This window comes from Sander lucioperca, chromosome 24, assembly GCF_008315115.2.
Source record: "Sander lucioperca isolate FBNREF2018 chromosome 24, SLUC_FBN_1.2, whole genome shotgun sequence".
NCBI lineage: Eukaryota > Metazoa > Chordata > Actinopteri > Perciformes > Percidae > Sander > Sander lucioperca.
In genome coordinates, this window is record NC_050196.1 from 14,967,889 (window position 1) to 14,990,573 (window position 22,685).

General features: G+C 39.6%; 1 protein-coding gene across 4 annotated transcripts in view; it reads left to right on the forward strand.

Moving 5' to 3' along the window:
- LOC116044484 (neural cell adhesion molecule 2) overlaps positions 1–22,685 on the forward strand; it is a 397,500-nt gene that overhangs the window by 371,180 nt on the left and 3,635 nt on the right. For 3 of the 4 annotated variants that reach the window (XM_035998698.1, XM_035998700.1, XM_031291725.2), the window contains one exon: positions 12,265–12,472. In XM_035998698.1, the coding sequence (XP_035854591.1) occupies positions 12,265–12,472 (208 nt within the window). The remainder of the gene's footprint in view (positions 1–12,264; positions 12,473–22,685) is intronic. The other variant, XM_031291726.2, reaches the window with a different exon arrangement.

Sequence of the window (22,685 nt, forward strand, 5' to 3'; positions counted from 1 at the left end):
TGTGTATGTAATAAACTGGGGAAGTTTCATCATGATATCTATCGGATAAAAGATTAGATTACCCTATTCACATGTGGTGTCTTTCCCTAAATGTATCTTACTTTGCAGATTCACAAAACACATGAACTTCAAATAAAATATGGTGCATTGATATAGATTTAACTATCCAGCAGCGGTATATAAAGTAGTTAAAATCAGCTCCAACTTTAACAGACTTTAAGTAAATTTAAATATGTTATGCTCATAATTCTGTGCTTTTACTTAAGTAAAGTGCTACTTCAACCAGTGGTAATACCAGCATTCTTAATAAGAGAAAAAGTCAAAATAAGAACTGATACAGTGTGGTACTGCATGTGTTTAGCTTTGCTGTGGCTGCTGTGTTTTTCTTGGCTCTCCTCTCCTTCCCGTCAAGCGCAGTAAAATGCCTTGATTTTAACAGGCGTAATAGATTTTGTGGCAATAATGTCATCAAAGCACTTGAAGAAATAATCTGAAAGGGTCTCTCTCCTGTCCTGCGAGCTTGAGTGAAACTTTTCCTGGAAGTGATGCCAGCGTATCAGAATGGGAAATGAGTACCTTTTATAGCTGTCCATTACATTAATCACTTCCCTCATACCATTTTAGAATGAAAGTAATTATTTTTAAAGCAGTGTAATGAAAAGGATGCATGACAGTCAGCTCTGTTGTTCAATCATTTGGTGTATAAAGAGGCTACTCATCCGCTATCCAGGCTTTCTGAGGTTAAACCTTTTGATTGTATTATTATGATACTGAATACCTTTCATGGATTTTCCAGTTGCTACTGCAGGATAAATTACCTGCAACGTATATTCACAGCTTCAGGCAAATATATATATATATATTTTGAGGTTTGAAATTCAATAAAGCATCAGTTAAATTATGTATTGCGTATGTATTATGTATATGGAGTCCAGTAAACAGTTCTTGAAGTCTTTGCTCTTTAAGAGTCAGTTCTAATGAAAAAAGCATTGCTTTGTTGAGTAATCAGTTGGTGCTCTGAAACTGGCACACCTGAAACAAAAAGGAATTAGCTGCTAAGTGACATTATTAGAATTCAAGAGCTACATTATGTAAAGTGCGCTGTAGTCAACAAGTATCAGGCTACAGTACTTTGACAATGGGATACAAGATCCGTGGTGATGTTTGCGTGTTTGCTCACTAATTTATTCATTGAACAACGGATTGTGTGTTCAGAGGGAGCGTATTTAACACCAGACAATATCATCGTCAACTATGTAAATATTTTATCATAAGCAAGACAAGCAGGCAGAGGGTTTCCTGCTGAGCTGGGAAGAGAGCTGCAATGGTGGCACAGTTCTGAAACTAACAGGTTTCTTTTCACACAATCCTGAGCAGTGGTGGAAGAAGTATTCCTTAACTTAAGTAAAAGTTCTAATACCACACGGTAAAAAATACTCTGTTATACGTGAAAGTCCTGCATTGAAAATGTTCAAGTAAAGTAAGTAAAATTATGTAAGTAGCATCAGGAAAATGTACTTGAAGTATTCAAAGTAAAAGTACTTAATGCAGAGAAATCCTTTTTAACATTTTAGAAACTGGAAACAATCCAAACTTTTTTTGTCAATCAACTAAGTGTTTAATCGGCTAATCATTTCAGCTGGACTTGTAGGTCTGTGTACTGTATTGTAGGGTTGTTTAATTTATAATTAAAAATTTTACTTTATAAACTACATGTGGTTTGTGTGCAACAACCTGAATTTGTAAAGTTACTAGTAACTTAATCTGTCAGATTAATGTAGTGGAGTAAAAAGTACAATATTTCTTGCTGAAATGTAGCGGAGTAGAAGTAGAAAGTGGAATGAAAAGACTCAAGTAAAGTACAATTACCTTAAATTTGTACCTTTGTACAGTACTTGAGAAAATGTACTTGGTTACATTCCACCATTGATCCTGAGCTTCAATCAGCTGGAAGTTGTTTTAAGGCCCCACACTTTATATACTAGGGACTGTCCTGTCCTATGAGCACCATTAATAAACACAATAACCCAGTATTTGTGGCACTAACACCTCATCGGCGCATGTCTTGAAGAAAACTAAGTGTTTAAAGCTTTAGTGCGTAGTTTCTGTCACCCCCATGATGAATTCTAAGTAATGACAACAACACTGTTGGCGCGTCCACATGATACAAGCCTTCCGTGATCGGGCACGCACCCCCACCCCTCCTCCACACAGTTGCTAGTAGCCAAGGAGGACACGGAGGATTAAAAAAACATGACGGACTCTTCAGAAGAGGGAATTATCTTCACACGAGCTTCTGCGCGGGAAAGTATGACACAATCTTCTGAACATAGTCATACTGGGAAATACAGAGAGAGTTGTGTGGAGCTGATAGTCTTAATTAACTTTGTAGCAACTCATTTGGCAATGGCTTGAATGTAACAGACGGTCATTAATATCAAAAAGTTACGCACTAAAGCTTTAATTCACGCAGTAATTTTCTATAATTACAATTTATATCATAGTTTTTTTTTATTTTTTACTCGAGTTGTGAGATTAATTCTAGTTGTAAGTTGTCCAAACTTTTCAATATTGTTAAAACACTGCCAAAAACCAACCGTCTCACATTCATTTTTTAAATACTTTTTAAAAATCTGACTCTCCATTGGCCTGTATTGTCAGTGGCACCAAGTACCAACCCAAAGGAGTATCATGGGAAAATATTTTAGATCGTTTTCCACTCCAAAAAGGCAAATTTCAAGGATAACGGCTATTACGTTGGGTGTTTTTAAGCTGAATGAGGTTACTCATGTAACAACAAGATTTAAAATGGCGTAAGTCCTTTGTAAAAAATTAATCCAGATTCAGTTTCTGTCCTATTTGCAGGGATTAAATTATAATTATTTGTCCAACCAAGGAACTTCAAAGTGTGTTGATGAGTTCTAACTGTGCAAAAAGCAGTTTAGAAACAAATTCCTTAGTATGCAGACTTTGTGAAGAGTCTGGGGAGACTGAGTAGTGACACCTTGTTGAACATATAGTTTTTGTCAGGGCATCGTGAGGAATCAACACTGCGCTGTCTAAATATTATCTTACCGAAAGCACTGCCCGAAGGACAAAGTCAAGTGTGGAGAAACAATGAAAAATAAATTAAAATAATACTAAATAAATTATAAAAAAAAAAAAAAAAACGAGAGAACCTTTAAAATGTCTTCTTTCTCTGCTGCAGACTCTTCTCTTCACTTTATTATGAACCAAGAACAGAAAGTTTCTAATATTCTGTTTTGGCTCAAGTCAATTTTGGAAGCTTTTAGCAGCACTACAATCTGTTGATACCATTTGATGTGTTTTAACAGTCAAACTAAGGGTCATGTAGCAGAGCGATAAACTTTTTAGTGCATGTTATGCATTTAAATATGTGACTTTAAACTTGAATTTCAACGACCAAGATCAAGGTAGAGACACTTCTATTAGTCCTGAAATATGTTGTAACCACAGACAGCAGCAATTACAGAAAAGTGGACCAAATTTTCTTTGAAGTCTTTTTTGGGGTCGATTGTTAAGGATGTGCATATTCTTCTCAGTTAAGAGTAATTTCCCATCTTTTTTCACTTCCTCTTGGCTGGCTCTTGAGTGCTCTTGAGTCTCATCACGGCTTCCTCCTTGGAAATGGACACAGGGAAGGACTCATCCCTCTCCTTTAAACCGTGCAGCCTTTTAATGATTATGTTAAACTCTCTGAGGGGCCTCCTCGAACAAACTTTCCACTCCAAAGTGAGCGCTTAGGGAAGAATCCTCACCCACATCCACAAATGATTATGTTTATCCCCCTGCAGATTAGCGCGCCACTACCTTCCCAATCAATCAACGCCCGTTGGGTCGCCATTTATCAAGACGTGTCCTCTCAGATCCAATGGACGAACAGTCAATCACTGCTCAGGCCCTAATGAGTTTGCATTGTCAAAGTGAGATGTGTATGAATGGTTTCAGGTGCCACACAAGCAGTTGGATCTCTGGCAATTGAGCATAACTCCTAATGGGCCTATATATCAACGGGTAATCAGAAGAAGTCAGTAAAAGGGTTAATAGAGCAGGGAAATACGAATGAATGGCCACAGAGTTGGAGAGTTTGTGAGAAGTCAAGTCACACAGAAGAAATTAGTTATTTCTAAGAGGAAAACCTTATGGCGTTAAGCAAGAGTAGATACCTTCCTTGTTTCATCCAAGGTAGTTACGATATAAAAATCTGTTAGAATAATTACATTATCAAATAATAGACAGGACCACTGAAGATATATTAAAGTTCATTTAACCCAACAAGGAGTCAGTCTCCGCACTATAGAATAGTACAGATAATGACCTGACGAAAAGCTCTCTACAGCTGCTTTTTATAATATATAATAATATATACGTGTAAATGCAATAAATCATGATACAGAGTTGATGTCGTCAATTGTTATCTTGTCAGAGTCGATGACGTCTCCCCTATCTGGTCTGGGAGGGCATGTATGCCCTCAGGAACACACCGTGCTTAGACAAGGACAAGCAATGGCTCCATGTTATCTTGTTTAGAGTATTCAGTATAATATTATTCTATGCAAACAGTTTAATAATAACAAGAGAGAAAGTATGTAAATCAAAATTTCTCTAACAACATCCTTGTTAGAACTGGCTGAATTAAGTGCAGTATTGTGCTGTAACCCTGCATTCTTGATGGGTGACATTCTACATTTACGCCAGTATTGTGTTAATAAGGGGCTACACTTTCTCTTTGAATGAATCTCTTAATGAATGCCTATACGGCAAGTTAGTAGCACACCCAACTTCTTTCTCTCAGAGTTCAGATTGTCGACTCACAATTGTTCCCTTTGAAACAACAGCAGGTTGCATCAAACAATCCCCTCTGGCAAGGGGAACTCAAACAATAACAATGCTGTTAGTGCCAATTAAATATTAACAGTTTGACCAATAGTGATATAATAAACATGGAAACAGTAACTAAGGCTGCACTGTCATGCAGATATAATTTTATTGAGCATATTTTATGCAAGCTGCAATGAAAGCAAAGACACTTCATACTCTAAAAAAAACTACTGTATTATTCTTGTTTGCCAACCATTCAATATATTATGATCATTTTAAGATGTATAAGGATTTTATTAAATTAAGCTATTAATAACTGCAAAACACGCAAGCTAATTTGCAATACCAGTCCATAGATGGGTTTTTAAAATAAAGGAAACACAAAAATCTATACCTCATATCCTATGCACATAGAATTTTACTCATTTTGACTTGCTTGCAGATTTAAATTGAGAATGAAACCTGCCTTTGCATGAATAAATCATTTAATTTTATGTAAATTTCCTCTCTTGACCAGGATGATGGTAGAGTAGATCCAATGTGCAGCTTCAGCCTTTGACCCTTGAGTTGTCCTCGGGTCAAATTTCAGCCAGAAACATGGGTTTCTTTCAACCAAATTACCCCGAAAATAACATGGATGCATGGATGTACTTTTGTTCTTCGCAGGTAAAATGGATTACTTTCATTGAATTTTGGGTGTTTTATTCAATTTTACAGCATTTGAAAAAAAAAATTGAAATGGTTTTTAAACACAGTATCCTGACTAAACTCACTCAACATCCTTTCACTCTGGTCATAACCATTTGTCAAAATAATTCATAATTTCTGATTTTTTTAAACTCAAAAATTAGGTACAATGTCATATAAATAGGTTTATTGACCATGAATTTAAAAAAAAGTGTTGAAAAAAGTGACAAAAGCATCGAAAAAAAGCAACAAAAACGTCAGGAAAAGCTCCCAAAAAACATTCATTTTCAGTTGTGACCCGGAAGGACAACAAGTCCGTGGTCGGCGGGAAGACAACAAAAGGATCAAACCCCTGCAGGCAATGTATCACTCTGACCTGTGGGTTGTTACAGGAGCCAGTGTTACCTCTTGTATAGGTCTGAGTGCAGATGATCATTCAGTACAGGATGAGAGCAGCATTGCCCTTACACAGAAATGACCTCATCACTTCTCTTTACTCTTCGTTATAAATCAACTGTAGCACCAGCAGCCAAAGGTGTCCACATGAATATTTGTCGCATATCCGCGAATACTGGAAATGATGAAAACGACAATAATATTATTAATATAATATTAAACATATTTATTGTGTGTTACCTTTTTTACGAAAATATCATTTGTGTGTTCTCATTCTAAACTTGTTTTCCTCTCATCTGTTATCCTCACAGTGCCAGATGTTGGAAGGCACCTTGGCTGCTAACTTGAAAACAGTTTGACTCGTGGCCACACTCTAGTCTTGCTGTGTTTCATCCCTGCTTATTAAATTTAAAATTAAACCACTTATTATGCCTATAGTCCTCATTCAGAGATCTGAGCTGCTTCATGAAGGAAGGCATCTTCTTTTCTGGCTAACAGAATAATTTAACAAAAACTAATCTCAGGCTGCAGTACTAAAGGGAGTCAAGACAACATTGGAGCATTTCCTTTAAACACTATAAATTATTTTCCTTTTTACAACTTTTACATCCATACACAAAGTCATAAAGGCGCCAGGCATTTTTGGATTCTTCTACATTTATGTGAAGAAATGCTTCCTGATCCTTCACAAGAATGTGAATTATTTTCTGTACAGAAATGTACTTGGGGCCTGCTACATATTCAGTCCTGCATTGGCAGAGCAGATGCAGAATCCTGACCCCCTACCTGAATGTGTTCAATCCTACTCAACACAGTTTTTTTAAATGAATATTTTATACAGCAAAATTTTAACTATTACAGTGAAAAGGAGGAGTAAATTAGATGCACACTTTGTAAAAGTCCATGGTCCATGTTTGTAATGCATTCTCTATTGACAAAAATAGTTGGTATAAACTTTTAAGGTGCTCCTTCAGCCAGTAAAGCCCCCTTTGTCTGTTAATGTATGCCAGTATAACTGTGTTCTGCTTAAAATGATTTCCAGACTTGGGAGTAAATGTACTAAAATGGCTAACAAGCATGTAACATATCAGTCCAATCTCAAACTGTCAAGCTGCTGCTAAGCACTTTAGAGTAATACTCCTTATCGGATCAAAGTCTGATGTTTATGGATTTCAAGCTGAAGAGTTTTTGCTGACAGTCAAAAAAAAGACATTCTAATAAAGTCTTTATCCGGACACTCCTTAATACTTTGGACATTCCTTTTAAATAAAAAAAGATTTTCAATTAAGGAGTAAATGGACTTTAATGTGTATGTTTATACTAAAACCATTAGTATAAACGGATCAACTGCGTTTGAGGAGTTTGTTTTTGTATATAATACAAGACTTCTACCTAAAATTATTATAAATGCTCCATTATTTGTAGTGTCGTGAATGTATAAAACAGACACGGGCTTTATGTGGTGTAAAAATATAAACACGATGTGAAAGCTGCAGGGCACCTATGATGAAAATGAGGGAAGTGTGGCTTAAAGATTGGATTAGTATTCTCTTTGTCTTCTGGAATATGTGAATGCTTCAGGGCAGCTGGAGAGGTGTTGTTTACCGCCTCTGAATCTGTGGCTTCAGCAGCCAAATTAACTCCGATAAACTTTCCGAAGGTGGGATACGGAACAGTAGCCTGGGGTGGTGAGAAAATATTGATCCAGCCTACAAGTTTCAAATCCCTTATCCCCGCATACACGAAAACGCAAAGTGTTTTAATTAGAGTTCCTTTTTGCCACGAGGTTCTCCCGCTCCCTCTCTGGCTTTCTGTTTGTCTCTCTGGGCTTTGACTCGCTGCCAGTCTCCGCTGTCTGCAGTCTCAGCTCTAAGTCAAGAACAAAGTCACAGACATGAGAGTCATTTGGGTTGTGACACGCGGTGACAACTTACAATGTGGAGCATGAGTCTTTGGAAATGTGTCGTTTTTGGCTCAGTACTCCAGCACACTGGATTTAAAATGAAACTGTGACTGTGAGCTTTGAGGATTTTTTCAGCCGTACTTGGAAACAGTGTACAGTTGATAATTGTTTCATTATAAGTCTAATGCGCTGATAAGATAAATGATGGAAAATGCCTAAATACTTGTGTCACTGTCCAGATACTAATGTATTATATTGGGATGTAGATTCTAATCTTAAAGGAATACTCCACCAATTTTACACATGAAGAGCAGCCTGTGAAAACACTTGTAACATGTGTCTTTTAACACAAAAGCTAGGGGGGCGTGCAGTTTAAAAGACATTTCAAAAGCAAAGATGGTCAAACAAAAGACCTGCATTTTGGGAAATGTAGTATCCTGTGGGGGTTTTTGGAGTTTGATCCATACAAGGGACTACAAATCAGGATATTTTGGCCTCTGCTGCACATATTTTGATTTTGTTTCAATCTGGCCCTGGCAACTCTTCTAACTTCATGAAAGTGCATTCCTAAAACCCCTTGGGTATCTCTTGAACTCCTGAAGAACCAGTCAGTCTTAAAAGAACAAAAAGAAAATGGTTACTTTTCCTGAACCTTTTGGATTCGAGCCATGATGCTGTTCCCTGTTTTATTTGCTCTTTTGTTACAGAATGAAAAGCTGTTGTAGAAGCGGTGTTGGGACTTTAAAATGGTTTGCACTGATAGAATGCTGAGGCTTTGTGCTTTCAAACTATGTATAGCTTGGAGACCATCCAAAATAAGATAACAAACAGGATACCCTCACTGTTTGTTGAGGGGTCAAACTACACTTTTTTCCCAGCTACACGCTTACTGAAAACTGGTAACATCCACTGCACTCAGCTCACCGTTTGGCCACACAGGAGGTTCCAGACTTCATAGTCTATATCGACGATTAATTTAGGGGATTGCTCCGTTGCCACCGTAAGATTCGCCAGATGTCCCTCATTTTCGCCCAGATGTCTCTCACCTTCCCCTTTCTTTGTGTTGGCATTTTAAACTCTGGTGGATTGGTGAGGACTATGGTTAACTGCTCCTCAGATCTCTGCAGGGTAAATCCAGACAGCTAGCAGAATATCTGTAGAATCTGAGTTTTTTGTTGCATGACTAAAACAACTTTTGAACGTACACATATTCAACCAGAACAAGTTCCTTACCGCAGCTATTTTGCAGAGGCGCTATGGCTCCGTCTGGCGCTTATCGCCACCCAAGACGATTAAGATTGGTTTAAAGAAATGCCAATAAACCGGCGCGCGTTTTTCTCCCATCCCGGAATGCTGTGTGGACTAGCCAGACCTTCCTCTGCAGCACTGTGGATGAAGGTCTGGCAACGCAAGACTACAGACTTCATCACCCGACTGTCTCTCTCTCACCTTCATATTAATGTCTGATCCTCTTTTTTAACTCACAGGCTGCTGAACACCAATACGAGAGCCTTCTTAAGTAGGAAAGTTCATTCACTCTCACTGGTCCATGGCTGATTACTCCTGGCGAGGTCTGACCTCCAGCTGTCAACACTGATCCTACAGTGGATGTTCAGTTTGCTGAACCCCAGGATCACTAAAGGGCACAACTCTATTCAACTGTGCCCGCTGGGAGCCTCTCCTCGCCACACTGCCTTCATTTTCTCATTACTTTCAATTGAAAGCAGACCCTGCTGCGTGCTCCCGACTGAGCTGAGAGCTCAATGTGTTTCCGAGCGATGACCGCTCTAAGAGAAAGTATTTCAACTTTTGGCTGAAAATGCTTGCTTTGACTCCCGCGTCAACCTGTTTAGCGCCGCAAGCTACAGAACAAGAGGCGCCCAGTGGACATAAAAGCTGAAGCATCAGTATGGTAATGCTGACGCTTGCTACCTTGAGCTGCAGTGTGGTACAGTATAGCTGAAAAAGTACACACTATAACTTCTGCAGCTGTGGAACTAGAGATGTTGACAGTTGATTCACAATAATTCTGAGCCTGTAAATAATGTTGATAATCTTAATGTGTCTTTTTTAATCTACTATGTATGTGCACTGTTTGTTGGAAAGCAATGACCTACATGTCCTTACATATGTGCCTGCACATTGTGACAATAACATTTAATTGAATTGGCTTATGATAGGGAGGAAACACAGGGCTTGAGGACAAAGAGAGAGGAGAAAAATGTTTTGTTCTGTAGTTTCAGGCCAACATGCTCATAGATTGTTGTTTTTTTTAAAAGATTAAAGTTCTTAGGCAGATAGGAAGCTGCAAAGCTTCTGATATTACAAGTAAATCACCAAGTAAAGCCTTTTGCACCTGTTTCAGAGCACTGTACTGGAGATCTACTCATTTATTTGAGTCTTTGAAACTTTTATTCCATGACTGCATATTAAAAAAAAAACTGTACGGCCAAAATGGATTTGTTTTGGAGGAGATTTGGTGGATTTACGCTAACAATCGAGATACTCCGCTGAGGAGTCCAGGCGTTGTGGATTAGGACTTATCTACGTTTTGGAAACCAGCCAACTGGCTCCGGAGGAATTCATTGACCTTCGAGTGGTTGTGAAAGTAACCACTGTAAAAGTTTTTGGGGTGAGCGAGCTTGGTACAGCGTTATAGTTTTCTGCACACTTACAGTACAGTTACACCCTAAATGTACGGATGTGGGGGGGCGAAGCGAGAAGGCTCACCTTTAGCTGGAGGTCAGGTCTTAGCAGACATCCGACCTGTCATTGATTGAAAGTCTGAAAGATTTATTTTTTTCGAATATGTGAAGAACAGAAACAGCGGACAAGAAATAATTTTTAAAACGAATCAAAATCTAAATAAATATCAAAATAATAAATTAATAATAATAGGCATAATAACTAAAGCGAAGGAAGTTGTAAAGTACACTTGTCAATGTCTTTACATATTGGAAAAGGAGTGGTGAGAAGAATAAACGTATTTAATCCCACCCGAGGCCTGTACTACGAAGCGAGATTTGGCGTTAACGAGCTAACTTCAGGTTCAACCCAGGGTTTTCTGTACTATGAAGGTGGATTAGTTGTTATCGGGTTCAATCGCCGTGGTAACTTATGCTGAATGCCTAACCTGGTTGGGAGCAGGTTATGTTGGAGATTAGAGATCAACCGGTGTAAAAGCACCGCCTACTGACCAATCAATACTCGACTGATAATGGCGTCACCGTTCTTAAAAGATCAGCTGGAGCTCAGTGGGCAGAGAGAGAGAGAGAGAGAGAGAGAGAGAGAGAGAGAGAGGTGCGCTCAGAAAAGTTAAAATATTTAGAGACCGACGACCCCGTTAACATTCCCTGATGGGTATCTTTATGAAAGATATAGATTTGAAGCGGAGGGAATTACATATAGGCTATTTGTCGGCTTCTTCAGCCGTGTGTTGCCAATACGCACATCGGTTAGAATTATGTTTTGATATTATTTTATTTTCTCTCACAGCTTACCACTGCTGGGGTTGCAACTGAAATAAAAGGCTAAAGCAACGACAGTTTATAGAAAGCAGAAGTGTAATTATGGTCAGATCTTGTGCCTGACTGATGGGAAAGTGACCAGTGTAGTCTAATGTAGGCTATTATAGTGGGTGTACTGTATATTGGCCAGAATCTGCCTTTGGGGAGGAGGGGGGCATATCATAGCGGGGGGGGCATCAACGACTTCATTTCCTGCATTCCGATACACTTTTATGCAAAAAAAAAAAAAAAAAGAAATAGGCTACCTTAGAAAAAAGCACGGATAACAATTCAAAATCTATCAAAAATATAATCAAAAGTATGTTACGTGTCATTGGGCATTTTTAAGTGGGTATATAGACATTCTGGAGCTTACTATCACGTAGACTACACCACTGAAGTGATAAGCGTTGTGATTTACGTAAAACAGCGTCGGCTTTTTATGCCAGCTTTCCTTCCTGCATTTTGCCTGTAAAACCGTGTCTGTGTTCTTCATATTCATGTAGAATTATAGTTTGCTCTTCTTATGTAAAATATGTGGCTCTGGTAGATGTTTGTGATTGGTCATGCTGCGCAAACACCGCCTCTTTTATGTGAATGCGCGCGCCGCTGGATTGGGAAACCCTGGGTTGACTGAACTAGTTGATAACCAGCGTCGTGATACAGTTATGCAGGACCGCGGTTGTTAGGTTTGGGTTCACCACTTATTGAATTTTAGGTATCCTATCCCACGTTATCCCCTATGCCCCCCGCCTTCCTCCCTGTAACCATTGAACGAGACGGTGAATATCCGCCAGCTCCTGTGATGCGGCTCTACACCTGCCCCCGACCTCTGTGTATATCTCCGTACAGTATATGAACCAAATTGCTAACAGTGTTTTCCCCCTTTGCTGTTTGTTGTGTGTCTGTGTGTGTGTTTCACTGCCTTAGCAGAATCCCTGTTCAGCGGCATGGGGCTGGGGACGGTGGTGGGCCTGGGCCTGGGAGCGCTGCTGCTGCTCCTCGTGCTAGTGGACGTCAGCTGCTTCTTCCTGCGTCACTGCGGCCTGCTGATGTGCATCACGCGCACACTGTGCAGCAAGAAAACAGCCACCAGCGGCAAGGGCAAAGAAATAGAAGAGGGCAAAGCCGCCTACCTGTGAGTTTTTTTATATTCTTTTTTTTCCCCAGTGACTTTAACTTCTTCAATCAGAGGATTTGATTTATATGGTAACAGTTGGGATGTATCCGTGTTTGTCAGTCACGAGGTCATTCATGCTTGCAGAGGGAGCATCTGCTGTGGGTGTATCTGGATGCTTGTGGGTTACGTTGTGTCACTCTGACCACTGTTTTTGCTGTATAATTTTGTGCAACAATGAACTTGAAAGACCAAATTTATTCAGAGACGGCAAGACATCTGATCCAAAATGTTAGACAACCAGCTGCATACAGAAGAAAATGCCTCCATATTTTGCATAAATTGAGAATTTATTGTAACAAGGATTCAATACCAATTCATGACTCTTAAAAAAGTGTCACAAATTGGTATTTGTTTTTTATTCTTTTGCCAGATTAAGTCGCACCTTTTCAAGTAGCTATAGCATAGTGAAACTTCATGTTATGTGCAGCCTAGAATTCTCTTAAACATATTTACTGTGAATGAGAAAAAAGGAGACTTATTTTTACCATTTACTGTAGGTACACCTACAACAGCCGCCCAACCACCCTTTCAACCACAGTATGTCTTTGATTATGTCTTATTCACTAACATCAGTGCGTCTCATACGTGTATGTGCAGTGAGTTCACCTTTGGAGTATCTCTTGCATGCGTTGTGTGTACTTGTACATTCATGACGTGCATGTGTAAAATCTCTACGTAATGTGCTCCCACGCTTTGTGTTTGTATTTATATAAATGATGCATGCAAATAGTCTATTAGTGACCCCACAAAAAAGGCTCATATTAGTGCATATATGTTCAAGATGAGCAAACATGTACTTTACCTATTTTTTCATTTTATCAGACAGCATGCAGTTTTAAAAGCCTACCCCCATGAAATTCATAGAACAATCAATTTTCAGATTTAGTCCCTGTGTTATTTTATGCAGCGTGCTAGGCATACCAAGGTTTTGCAAGACAGCAGTGCCATTTTTGTGTTCAAATTGTCAGTGTGACAGCCCAGTGTCTGGGATTCAGCAAGAGGGTACAAAGGAAGGTAGGAGGAGTGGGGGGTTGACTTTTGCTGAGTCACTTAAGCGCACACTGCTGGAGGGCTGAGTGACTGCCTGCCTGCCTAGACAGCATGCAGACAGTGCCCCAGCTTTATATTAGAGCTGGCACTGTAGCAGCAACTCACACGGGCATTTACAGGCTGTGCGAAGAGCTGTATGTTGCTACTACAACTTCTTTATGGCTATATTGTAGTTGATCATTTAGTACAGACACATCACAAACAAAGCAGAGTCACAGACAAACAGTACGGTGCCGACCTTCACATAAATAGCAGCAGAATGGTGCAAAATGGTCGTGAAAGGCAAAGGTAGTATCAGGGTAGCTCTATATTTCTTTTACAATCTGGGTCTTATTATCAGAGTTTTGTCCATCATTCATTTTGTTTATGTTCTTTCTCTAGCATCTTTGTTGCAGAGATACAGATGCTTGCTTTAAAATGGAGTTCACAGGGCATCCGGATGAGGATTGTTGTATTAACATTGTGTTTACTGAACTAAAGGGATACTCCAGAAATGTAATACTGCAACTTCAATAAAGCTAAGACTAAGAAGAGACAAGATTTTAGTTAGTTTTATTAGAGAAACTCAGTAAACTGATATGTGTAAAATCAGAGGGGTGCATCTTTAATGGTTGAGCTCTGCGACCACTGCCACATTGCTTACTTCCTGGGTCATCTTTGACATGGACTTTTATGTGTTTACCAATGCAGTGAGAGATTACCGGTGACTATACTGTATATGCACATTTCAGGCGCAATCAATTGCAACGATGTCTACATGTACCTAGATGCCCAAATACTTGCTGTTTCAACTGGTGTCTCTGCATCGGCAAAAAAAAATTGTTTTATATCTGTTAGGAATGATGGCCATAACTGCGAAAACAAGACCCTGATTATATAGAAATTGGATTTTTGTCTGAGTTAGTGTGGCGAGAATGATGTAATAAGGTAGCCACCCAAGATCTATACCACTGAGTATAATGAGATAAAGCTTGAGATAATATAAAGCTCAGACACTCCTACTGAGTTTGCAAGATGTCAATAGTGTGAGTCTGAAGATGCTGAGTGGTAATAAGTTGTAAAGACCAGCAAACCCTGCACAGCAATATCAATGATATCGATAAGAGTGTACACAGTGGTAAATAGTGAATAATGAACTTTAAATTAGGAGGGTGTAAAGTGGCAGAGGCTGTTTGTGATGGGGGTGTATAGTGGAAGTGAGCTGAAGTGTGTGGGCTGGTAATCTGGAGGTGACAGGTAGTGCAGACACAGGTTTGTCGGGTCATAGACGGTCTTCGCCGCCCAATTTTCTCACCTCCATGTGGGGCTGAAGCTTAGCAGGGAGCAGCCAGTGGCCAAGTGCCCTCTCCGCAGTGCAGTTTTAACTTTTGAGGCAGAGCTGGACTAACAGATGATGGAGGATGTGAGGGTGTCTTTCTATTATGAATCTGTCGAATTGCGCCAAGATCAGTTGGGACACCCTGGGCTTTGTGATTGCCTCAAGAAAAAAGTTGAAAGGTGTTCGCAGTGCCCCCATCGACTTCAAAAGTCAATCCTCACTTCACGTTTTTTTTTAAATGCTAAGTGTAAGTTCTTGACTGTGAGGTGTGAAGTCAGTCAGTGGGTCCGATGGACAGATGAAAACGACGGGCACATCTTGATTCTGGATAGGTTAACCGAGACTGTGGTCTGTGCAGCATACCTGACTCCATGTCTGCTGTTTATTAACCCTTTAAGACCGAAGCCTGAAAGTGGGCGTGATAGAAAATTGAAATAACACATATTCAAGCAATTAAAAAAAAAGATTCAAGATTCCAAATCCTTTATTAATCCCACAATAGGGAAATTCACACTGTTGCAGCAGCAATGTATATGGGGGGAGTACAAGACACAGATAAACAAACAAAAAATAAAGAGAATAAATAGTAAAATAGTAAAATGTATTTACAGTATACATTTTTATTGCACAGTTTATCAGGCCTGGTGTGAGTGTGTGTGGGTCTTTGGAAGTATTACTGTCTATAATTTCGGTTCTGCACCAACCTTTTTCAGCATTGTCTCTAGGCATTTTTATTCATATGGTTATAGTTTGGCCACCATATATACTAGTATATGGTGGCCCAATGGTTAGCACTGTGGCGTCACAGCAAGAAGGTTCTGGGTTTGAATCCAGGTCGTTCCGGGCCTTTCTGTGTGGAGTTTGTATGTTCTCCCCATGTTTGCGTGGGTTTCCTCCAGGTGCTCTGGTTTCCCCCAGTATAAAAAAAATATGTACTAGGTTCTCCAGTCAGTGCCCTTGATCAAGGCACTGGATCTGGAGTTGGTCCCCGGGCACTGTAAATGGCTGCCCACTGCTCCCTTGAGAGATGGGTTAAATGCAGAGAGTGAATTTCGCTACATGTATGTGACAATAAAGTACCTTTACTTTTATCTTTTATAGTCCCAGTGGCAAATACAGTCCCACCCTGTCAGTCAGTGATCCAGGAATAGATTTATGCGCCAGTCTGGCCCTTCAGTCGCCTCCCAGGCAGCACCTCAGGGCCAGCATCATAAAGGAGTTCAGTCTCGACTTAAATAAAGAACAAAATTTGCTAAATTTGCTATTGCTGGAATAGTTCTGTGCTGATATCCAACTATCTGGTGATTAAAAAGTGAATGTGGAATAAAGGGTCACTTCCCTTTCTGCTGCAAATAGCAATTATAATCCAGTTTTTAGCCCAAACATACAAGTCTGTCCATAAATTGGCACAATACGATACTGTATCATGGCACAGTGACAGTTTATATGTCAGGGTGATGCAGGAGAGGGTCATACTGACGTCAGTGAACAGTTTGCTGTTTACTCAGACTTCAGTGATGAGAAGACTCACCGACAGACTGTGTGAGTGTCTTCATACTCCGATGACTCACGGCAAGAAATATAAAACAGAATGCTAAATCTCCTGTATCCTGCAGCGATAGAAAGATAAACAACAGTGCCAAACACTGAACAAAAATACATACTTTGAGTTGCAATTAGATTATTTTATTTTGACATGTTTCAGTTTATACAGCAATGTGCGGTATGAAACAAATATTTCAAAAAGAAACAGTAGTTACTGAATCACAGCTGCCTTCGGAGATGAAATAAGCTGCAGCCTCGAGGATTCATTGGTTTACTGTCTGAAAAGACTTCATCCCCAGGAGTGTCGCAATCTTGCTATTGATAAGCTTTTTGTTAAGAAATCAGCATGTATATTTGTGGTGTTTTTTTGACTTGTGCACTTATTTTGTCAAAGGTGTAATTACCAAGAACAGAAAAGCAATTACAGTTGTTTTCTTTCTGCAGTAATAGCGCCCCCTACATAATGTACGTATGTTACGTAATGTACGTAAATGACGTTAGTTAAGTATGGTACATAAGTTAAAATAAGTCAACATTGACTTTTTGTTTCACATGTGACACAGACAGCTGTATACGGGACATTACTGTATAGTAACATGAGTGGAAATGTGATCCTGTCACAGCGAGATGAGGATATTTTTTTTACATATATACATTAAACATTTAGTTGTGGGATGTTGTGTTGCAGAGAATTAACTAAAAGGCATAATGGAATTAATGAAAAGCGATGGATTGTAACTACTTTGGTCGGTCATCCATGATTAGATGCCCTACTGTAATTACTGTTTTGTGCTACGTTGCATTGTATTATGCAAGCAAGAGCATTTCCCCCTCTTTGTCATGCTAGTAAAAAAATTAAGGTGACTCTTGATTATGCAAACTTTTTCGGAGGCAAGACATTGGCATGTAGAGAGCACTTCACTTTCAAATTCTGGAGCGGCAGACTCAGATGTCTGACATTTAATTAAGTGTGATTTTGCGGTACTTCATTTTAACTCCAGAGCAAACAAAAAGCTGCTTGTCAGGAGAAGCTAAAAGGCTTTGGAGGGAGCACACCTGAATTTCTAAATGAAAAAAATGACATACATCTGTTTGGCATTGGAGAAGAGTTTTCCACACATTCTTCCCACACAATCGCACTCACAAGCTGATTTCTTTACCAGGTCAGGTAACAAGGTCTCTGGTCCCCGTGTGGACAGCCAAAGTGACCATCAGCAGCTGTGTCCTTGAGTAAGACTTCTATTCTCACTCTCAGATTCTGGATGTCAGCTATGATGAAATATGCTTGCTGAAGAAATTAATCTAAGTGTAAAGATTTAGTGTAAATGAACACCTCTGCGACATAGTGTGTTTTAGACCCCGGGCCACCTAATTTATCCAGGATTGTAGTCAGCCTTTTATGGCCTGCTGTAGATGCTTAATTAAGAGGGACGAACAAGTCGCCCCTGCTGTGCTTTGGTTTCAGATTAGATACAGATTACAAACACACATCTGCATTCCCACTCTGATATTTCCCCGGCCCAATATGAGGTGCACACAGCTGCTGGCTCTTGCAACATTATCAAAGAGGCTTGTCAAGACCCAGTAGCATTTCTGTTTGCTTTGTGTCCCAAACAATATTTTAAATGGGACTTCTGAGGGAGTGTGTGTGTGTGTGTGTGTGTGTGTGTGTGTGTGCGCGCGCGCATAGAGTAACTCTTGCAGACACATGAGGGTCCATTACAGTACGTACCTCTGCATTTGAGGAAAAATCCACAGCCTGATTACCTTTGACTCAGATCATTGTGTGAAAATCTTATTAACCAAAGTCAGACTCTGTATGTAATTTTCACGGACTCTTTTGCCTTCTTTATTTGCTATCTTTTGGTTCAACTGGGAGTTTACATCAGGTGTGAGACATCAGCATCACTGACCGGTCTGACTGTTCAAGACACACCAACTGCAACTTGCATCATGGTGTCTAAAGTCCTGTTGACAGCACAGCTGCTGAAGAGCTAAAAAGTACAGCCGGGGTGACAAATTGCACGAGGAAGAAATTTACCGGAAACAAAAATAGTTTTCATTTCGGCTCTAAGAGGATCATATGTGTCATTTGAAAAGCAACATGTGAGCATGTAGGGATTATAGGTGGCAAAGAAAATAAATTTCCAGATGTTTGACGTATAAAAAATCCTTTCTGATTAGTCTTATCCGGCCGTTTAATCCTTTCTCCATTTGATCCGGTCCAACAGTGGCCCCAATTGCCGCAGCATGATAAAATTTATTATTTAATCATCAAACGCCCTTGTCAAGAGAAACTAGAAACTAGTGAAAATAAATGCTGTCAGTGAATCCAGGCTTCGAGACTTTGCGACAGTAGCTCCTCTGGTGCTTTCCTCACTCTTGGCAGTGTTGTTAGTGCTGTTAGCAGGCCAGGAGCAAGAGGACCCCCGTGCCCAGCTTTGACAAAAGTATCCCCCACTAAAATCCTACTACCAACTCTTCCTCACTTAAGGTGTAACTTTTGCCATTTCTTGCGGTGTCCGTTGTTTGTGTGTGTAGTTTTCATTTTATTCTGACACAAACAGTCGCTTCTCAAAGATTCCCAAAGTTGGCTGTATTTCTGCTTCGCTTGCAGATTGTGCTGAATATTTTTTTTAACTTCAAAATATATATAAATTGGTTGTTAGTTTTTGAATCAACAGACGTTTTTTGTAGTAGGCATATGGTACTTGAAATGTACTACAAAATGCCACATGTATTCATGTATTTACCATAAATTCAGTAGCCCCACCAATAAATAATTAAAAAACTTGAGCCCCAGCAAAAAAATCGCTGGCACCGCCTTTCAATTATTGTATTTCCTTCACTCTCCATAGCTCTATATGACAGTGAAGCTAGGAACCTTAATCAATTATTAAAGATATAGTTAATAAGTGAACAACATGTGGGAGATTTCTTTGTGAATTGAACAGCTGCCTGTGGATTACATATCACTTAACACACCAGAAGGGGGAAAGATTTGTTTTCTCTTTAAGTCGGTATGGAGTGTTACATTTGATTAAATGGAAGTGTATCTGTTCAGTGAAAGAGTAAAATATGACACAGTGGGCAGGGAAGTAAAGAATGTGTTGTATTCAGGTCACTGACGTGTCAGCAGTTACTTCCCCAGTGTATGAACTTCTTAATGACAAACTGTTGATATGTTGGTAGAGTGAATGCATTTGTGGTTCCCTTGATTTGGCATCCACACTGAAGAAAGAGGAAATATCAAGCGGCAAGCCCTTCCCAAATGTTGAGAAAACCTCCCCATCTAACGTAAGTTCAATCTGGGTTTGCATGAAGCTAATGGGACATGAAATTGGCTCCACTATGCAGCAACGTTAACATCCACCAATCAACCAAAGGGGAAACCCCTCTGGCCGATTGCAATATTTGGGCTTATTAGGTACAGTATCACGCAGGGCTACTGTTTTACATTCATGATCTCACTGGAAAACCTCCCATGGAGTTGTGATGTTATGCTGATGAAGAGTGCCTTTTAAAATCGACTATTCACTGTTTATGTAATAAAAAAATCCAATATTGTGAAACAGCTTTTTGGACCATCATTGGACACTGTGGCAGCATTAGGCTTTTTAATGTAGATACAAAGGCTTTATTGAAAGAATAGAGCTCTATCACATCAGTTTAATATTACATTGTTAGAGTCAAACCCCAAACTCCACTCATGAAATAATATATGAATCATCCAAAGACATTTGATCTCATATATTCAACTTACCCAGTTAAATATTTGGAGTTTGTTCTCAGAGCACATAAACCTTAAAAATGCAAATTATTTTTGAATCTTTGAGTCAAAAGGCATCGATGGATGGGCGGTATATGCGTCTTGTGCAAGGTGACGAACGAGTCTCGAATGATCAACAGGAGTTTGAAAAACAACACAATAAGAAGCAAAGCAACCCTCTGAACTCAGGAAATATGTAGCCCTTAGCTAAAGTGGGCAAATACCAGCCTGCTGGTGGCCTGACACAGATCATCTTAAGTCTGCTTCGTCTGCTCGTGACCCAATCCCTCGTTCCAAATCTGTTAGAAGAATAGGAAAAACATTCTGAATGTGAGGGATAGTGATGAGTTAAGCAGTTGAAGGCCCCAGGTCTTTATTGATTCCCTTTATTAAATCTATGCCAATCCCAAAAGATGCACCATAGAAGAAAGGATTTTGAAGCATTGATGTGCAACTCAATATATTCTGCACTTTCGATGTTTATTGTTGTCTGTGCCTGTTGTTCAGGCGTCGGAGCAAGCTTATGCTGAGGGACAAATTGCCTCGAGACGTCAGCACAGGGGCTTTATTTGCAAAATGAAACGACAAAAGATAGACAACTGTTCATTTCACGCTAGTCTGTGCATGGTTCATATTTTCACAATGAATGTGTCCCTATCGGTTTGCCAATAAGTGGTTTTTGGTTAGCCTTTGCTATTGTGATGGCTACAGCAAATAAAATGGACTCTTTGTCAGTAAATTATTTAAAATCTGTGTACTGCAGATGTACAAATGCATCAATATGTTACAACTGTGAAAATATGGCCATAGCAGAGATGGAAGATTTGTATAGCATTTTTAAATATCTACTGCCTAATTATGGGCCTTTTTTATATATTATTTTTTGGGCTTTTCCGCCTTTATTGATAGGGCAGCTAGGTGAGAAAGGGGAGAGAGAGGGGGAAGACAGGTAGGAAATCGTCACAGGTCGGATTCGAACCCTGGACCTGCGTTGAGGCATAAGCCTCGAAGTATATGTGCGCCTGCTCTACCCACTGACCCAACCCGGCCACTTGGGCCTTTTTTTTAATGTCCAAATAAAGTAGTACCTCATACCAAACTCTAATACAGAAATAAATTTAAGTCACATTATGTCACTCTATGATTCTATTCAGACTTTTATGCAGTCTCTGTATTAACTGCAATTATTAAGCCGTTTTTTGTGCCGAATGCAGATTCTCGTACATCATATCACTGGAAACACATCCTGGTTAGATTTTCATCTTGCGGCCTCATTATCATAAAGATAAAGCTGTGATGTCCTTTTACTGAGTTACTTGAAACTATAATTATGGAGGATGAGAGGAACAAGCACGCCTGAGAAGAGGCAGTAAGCCAATCAAATGGCTCATGCTTAGTAACACAGCAATTATATTTTATCTCTTTTTTTCTTCTTTTTTTTCCTGGAAATGAATTTACAAAAAGCAAATGGGAGATGTGCCAGCTCTGAGGTGATGTTGTCCAGGTCAACACAGGCAGAAAAATGAGAGCGCAGCACTGAGGAGGCATGAACAAGAACAAGACCAGTGAGCAACCAGGGCTGACAGGACAAAGGAAAGCCACTGATGATGTTCTGAATGTGACATTTTGATCAAATGTTGAGATTCTCTAGCAATAATCACATTAAAAGCCTAAAATCCTAAATCCTAAAACTAAAAAAAGTCCTTGTGCGGCTCACTTCAAACGAACCCTCTTAGAAAATTGTGTTTCTATCCTTCTAAATGTGTTTGCCAAATAAGTTTTGAAAGACATGTTCCCAAAAGAATGGTTGAAATTGAAAAAGCAGATGGAGAGAGATCCTGACTTTTACTCCCTAGTGTTAGTCAAGCTCCAAAAACACTGGATCCTACATCTCCCCATGCCTCTGGTTTAAAATGCAGTCTTTCTGGGCCACCTGGGTAGTTAACCTGGTAGAGCATGTGACCCATGTACAGAGGCTCAGTCTTCGCCGCAGCGGCTACAGGTTCAATTCCCACCTGCAGCCCTTTGCTGCATGTAATTCCCCTTCTCTCCCCTTTCATGTCTAAGCTGTCCTATCAAATAAAGGCCTTAAATGCCACACAAAAAAATCTTTAAAAAAAAATAAAGAAATGCAGTCTTTCATTCAACTCTGATGACGTCATAGTGATGTCATCAGGGTCATCTATTTTCTTTGACATGACAAAGCTGCACAGACGTCATTATACATGTGTTTTTACAGGCTGCGCAGTGCTCCTAATGACTTGTAGACTGACGGTCATTTGTAAAATAAGTGGAATGCCCCTTTAAACCTTACATACCATACACACAGCAGATGACACTCAGCAGCAAGCTTATATTTTTCTCAGAGACCCAGTCCCCGATCAGTACTCTTGGGATTTTTGGGGCAACTTGGGATTTGTATCTCCCCGTGTGGTTAGGTTTAGGCTGCAAAAACACTTTGGTTAAGGTTATGGAAAGATTTGTTTAAA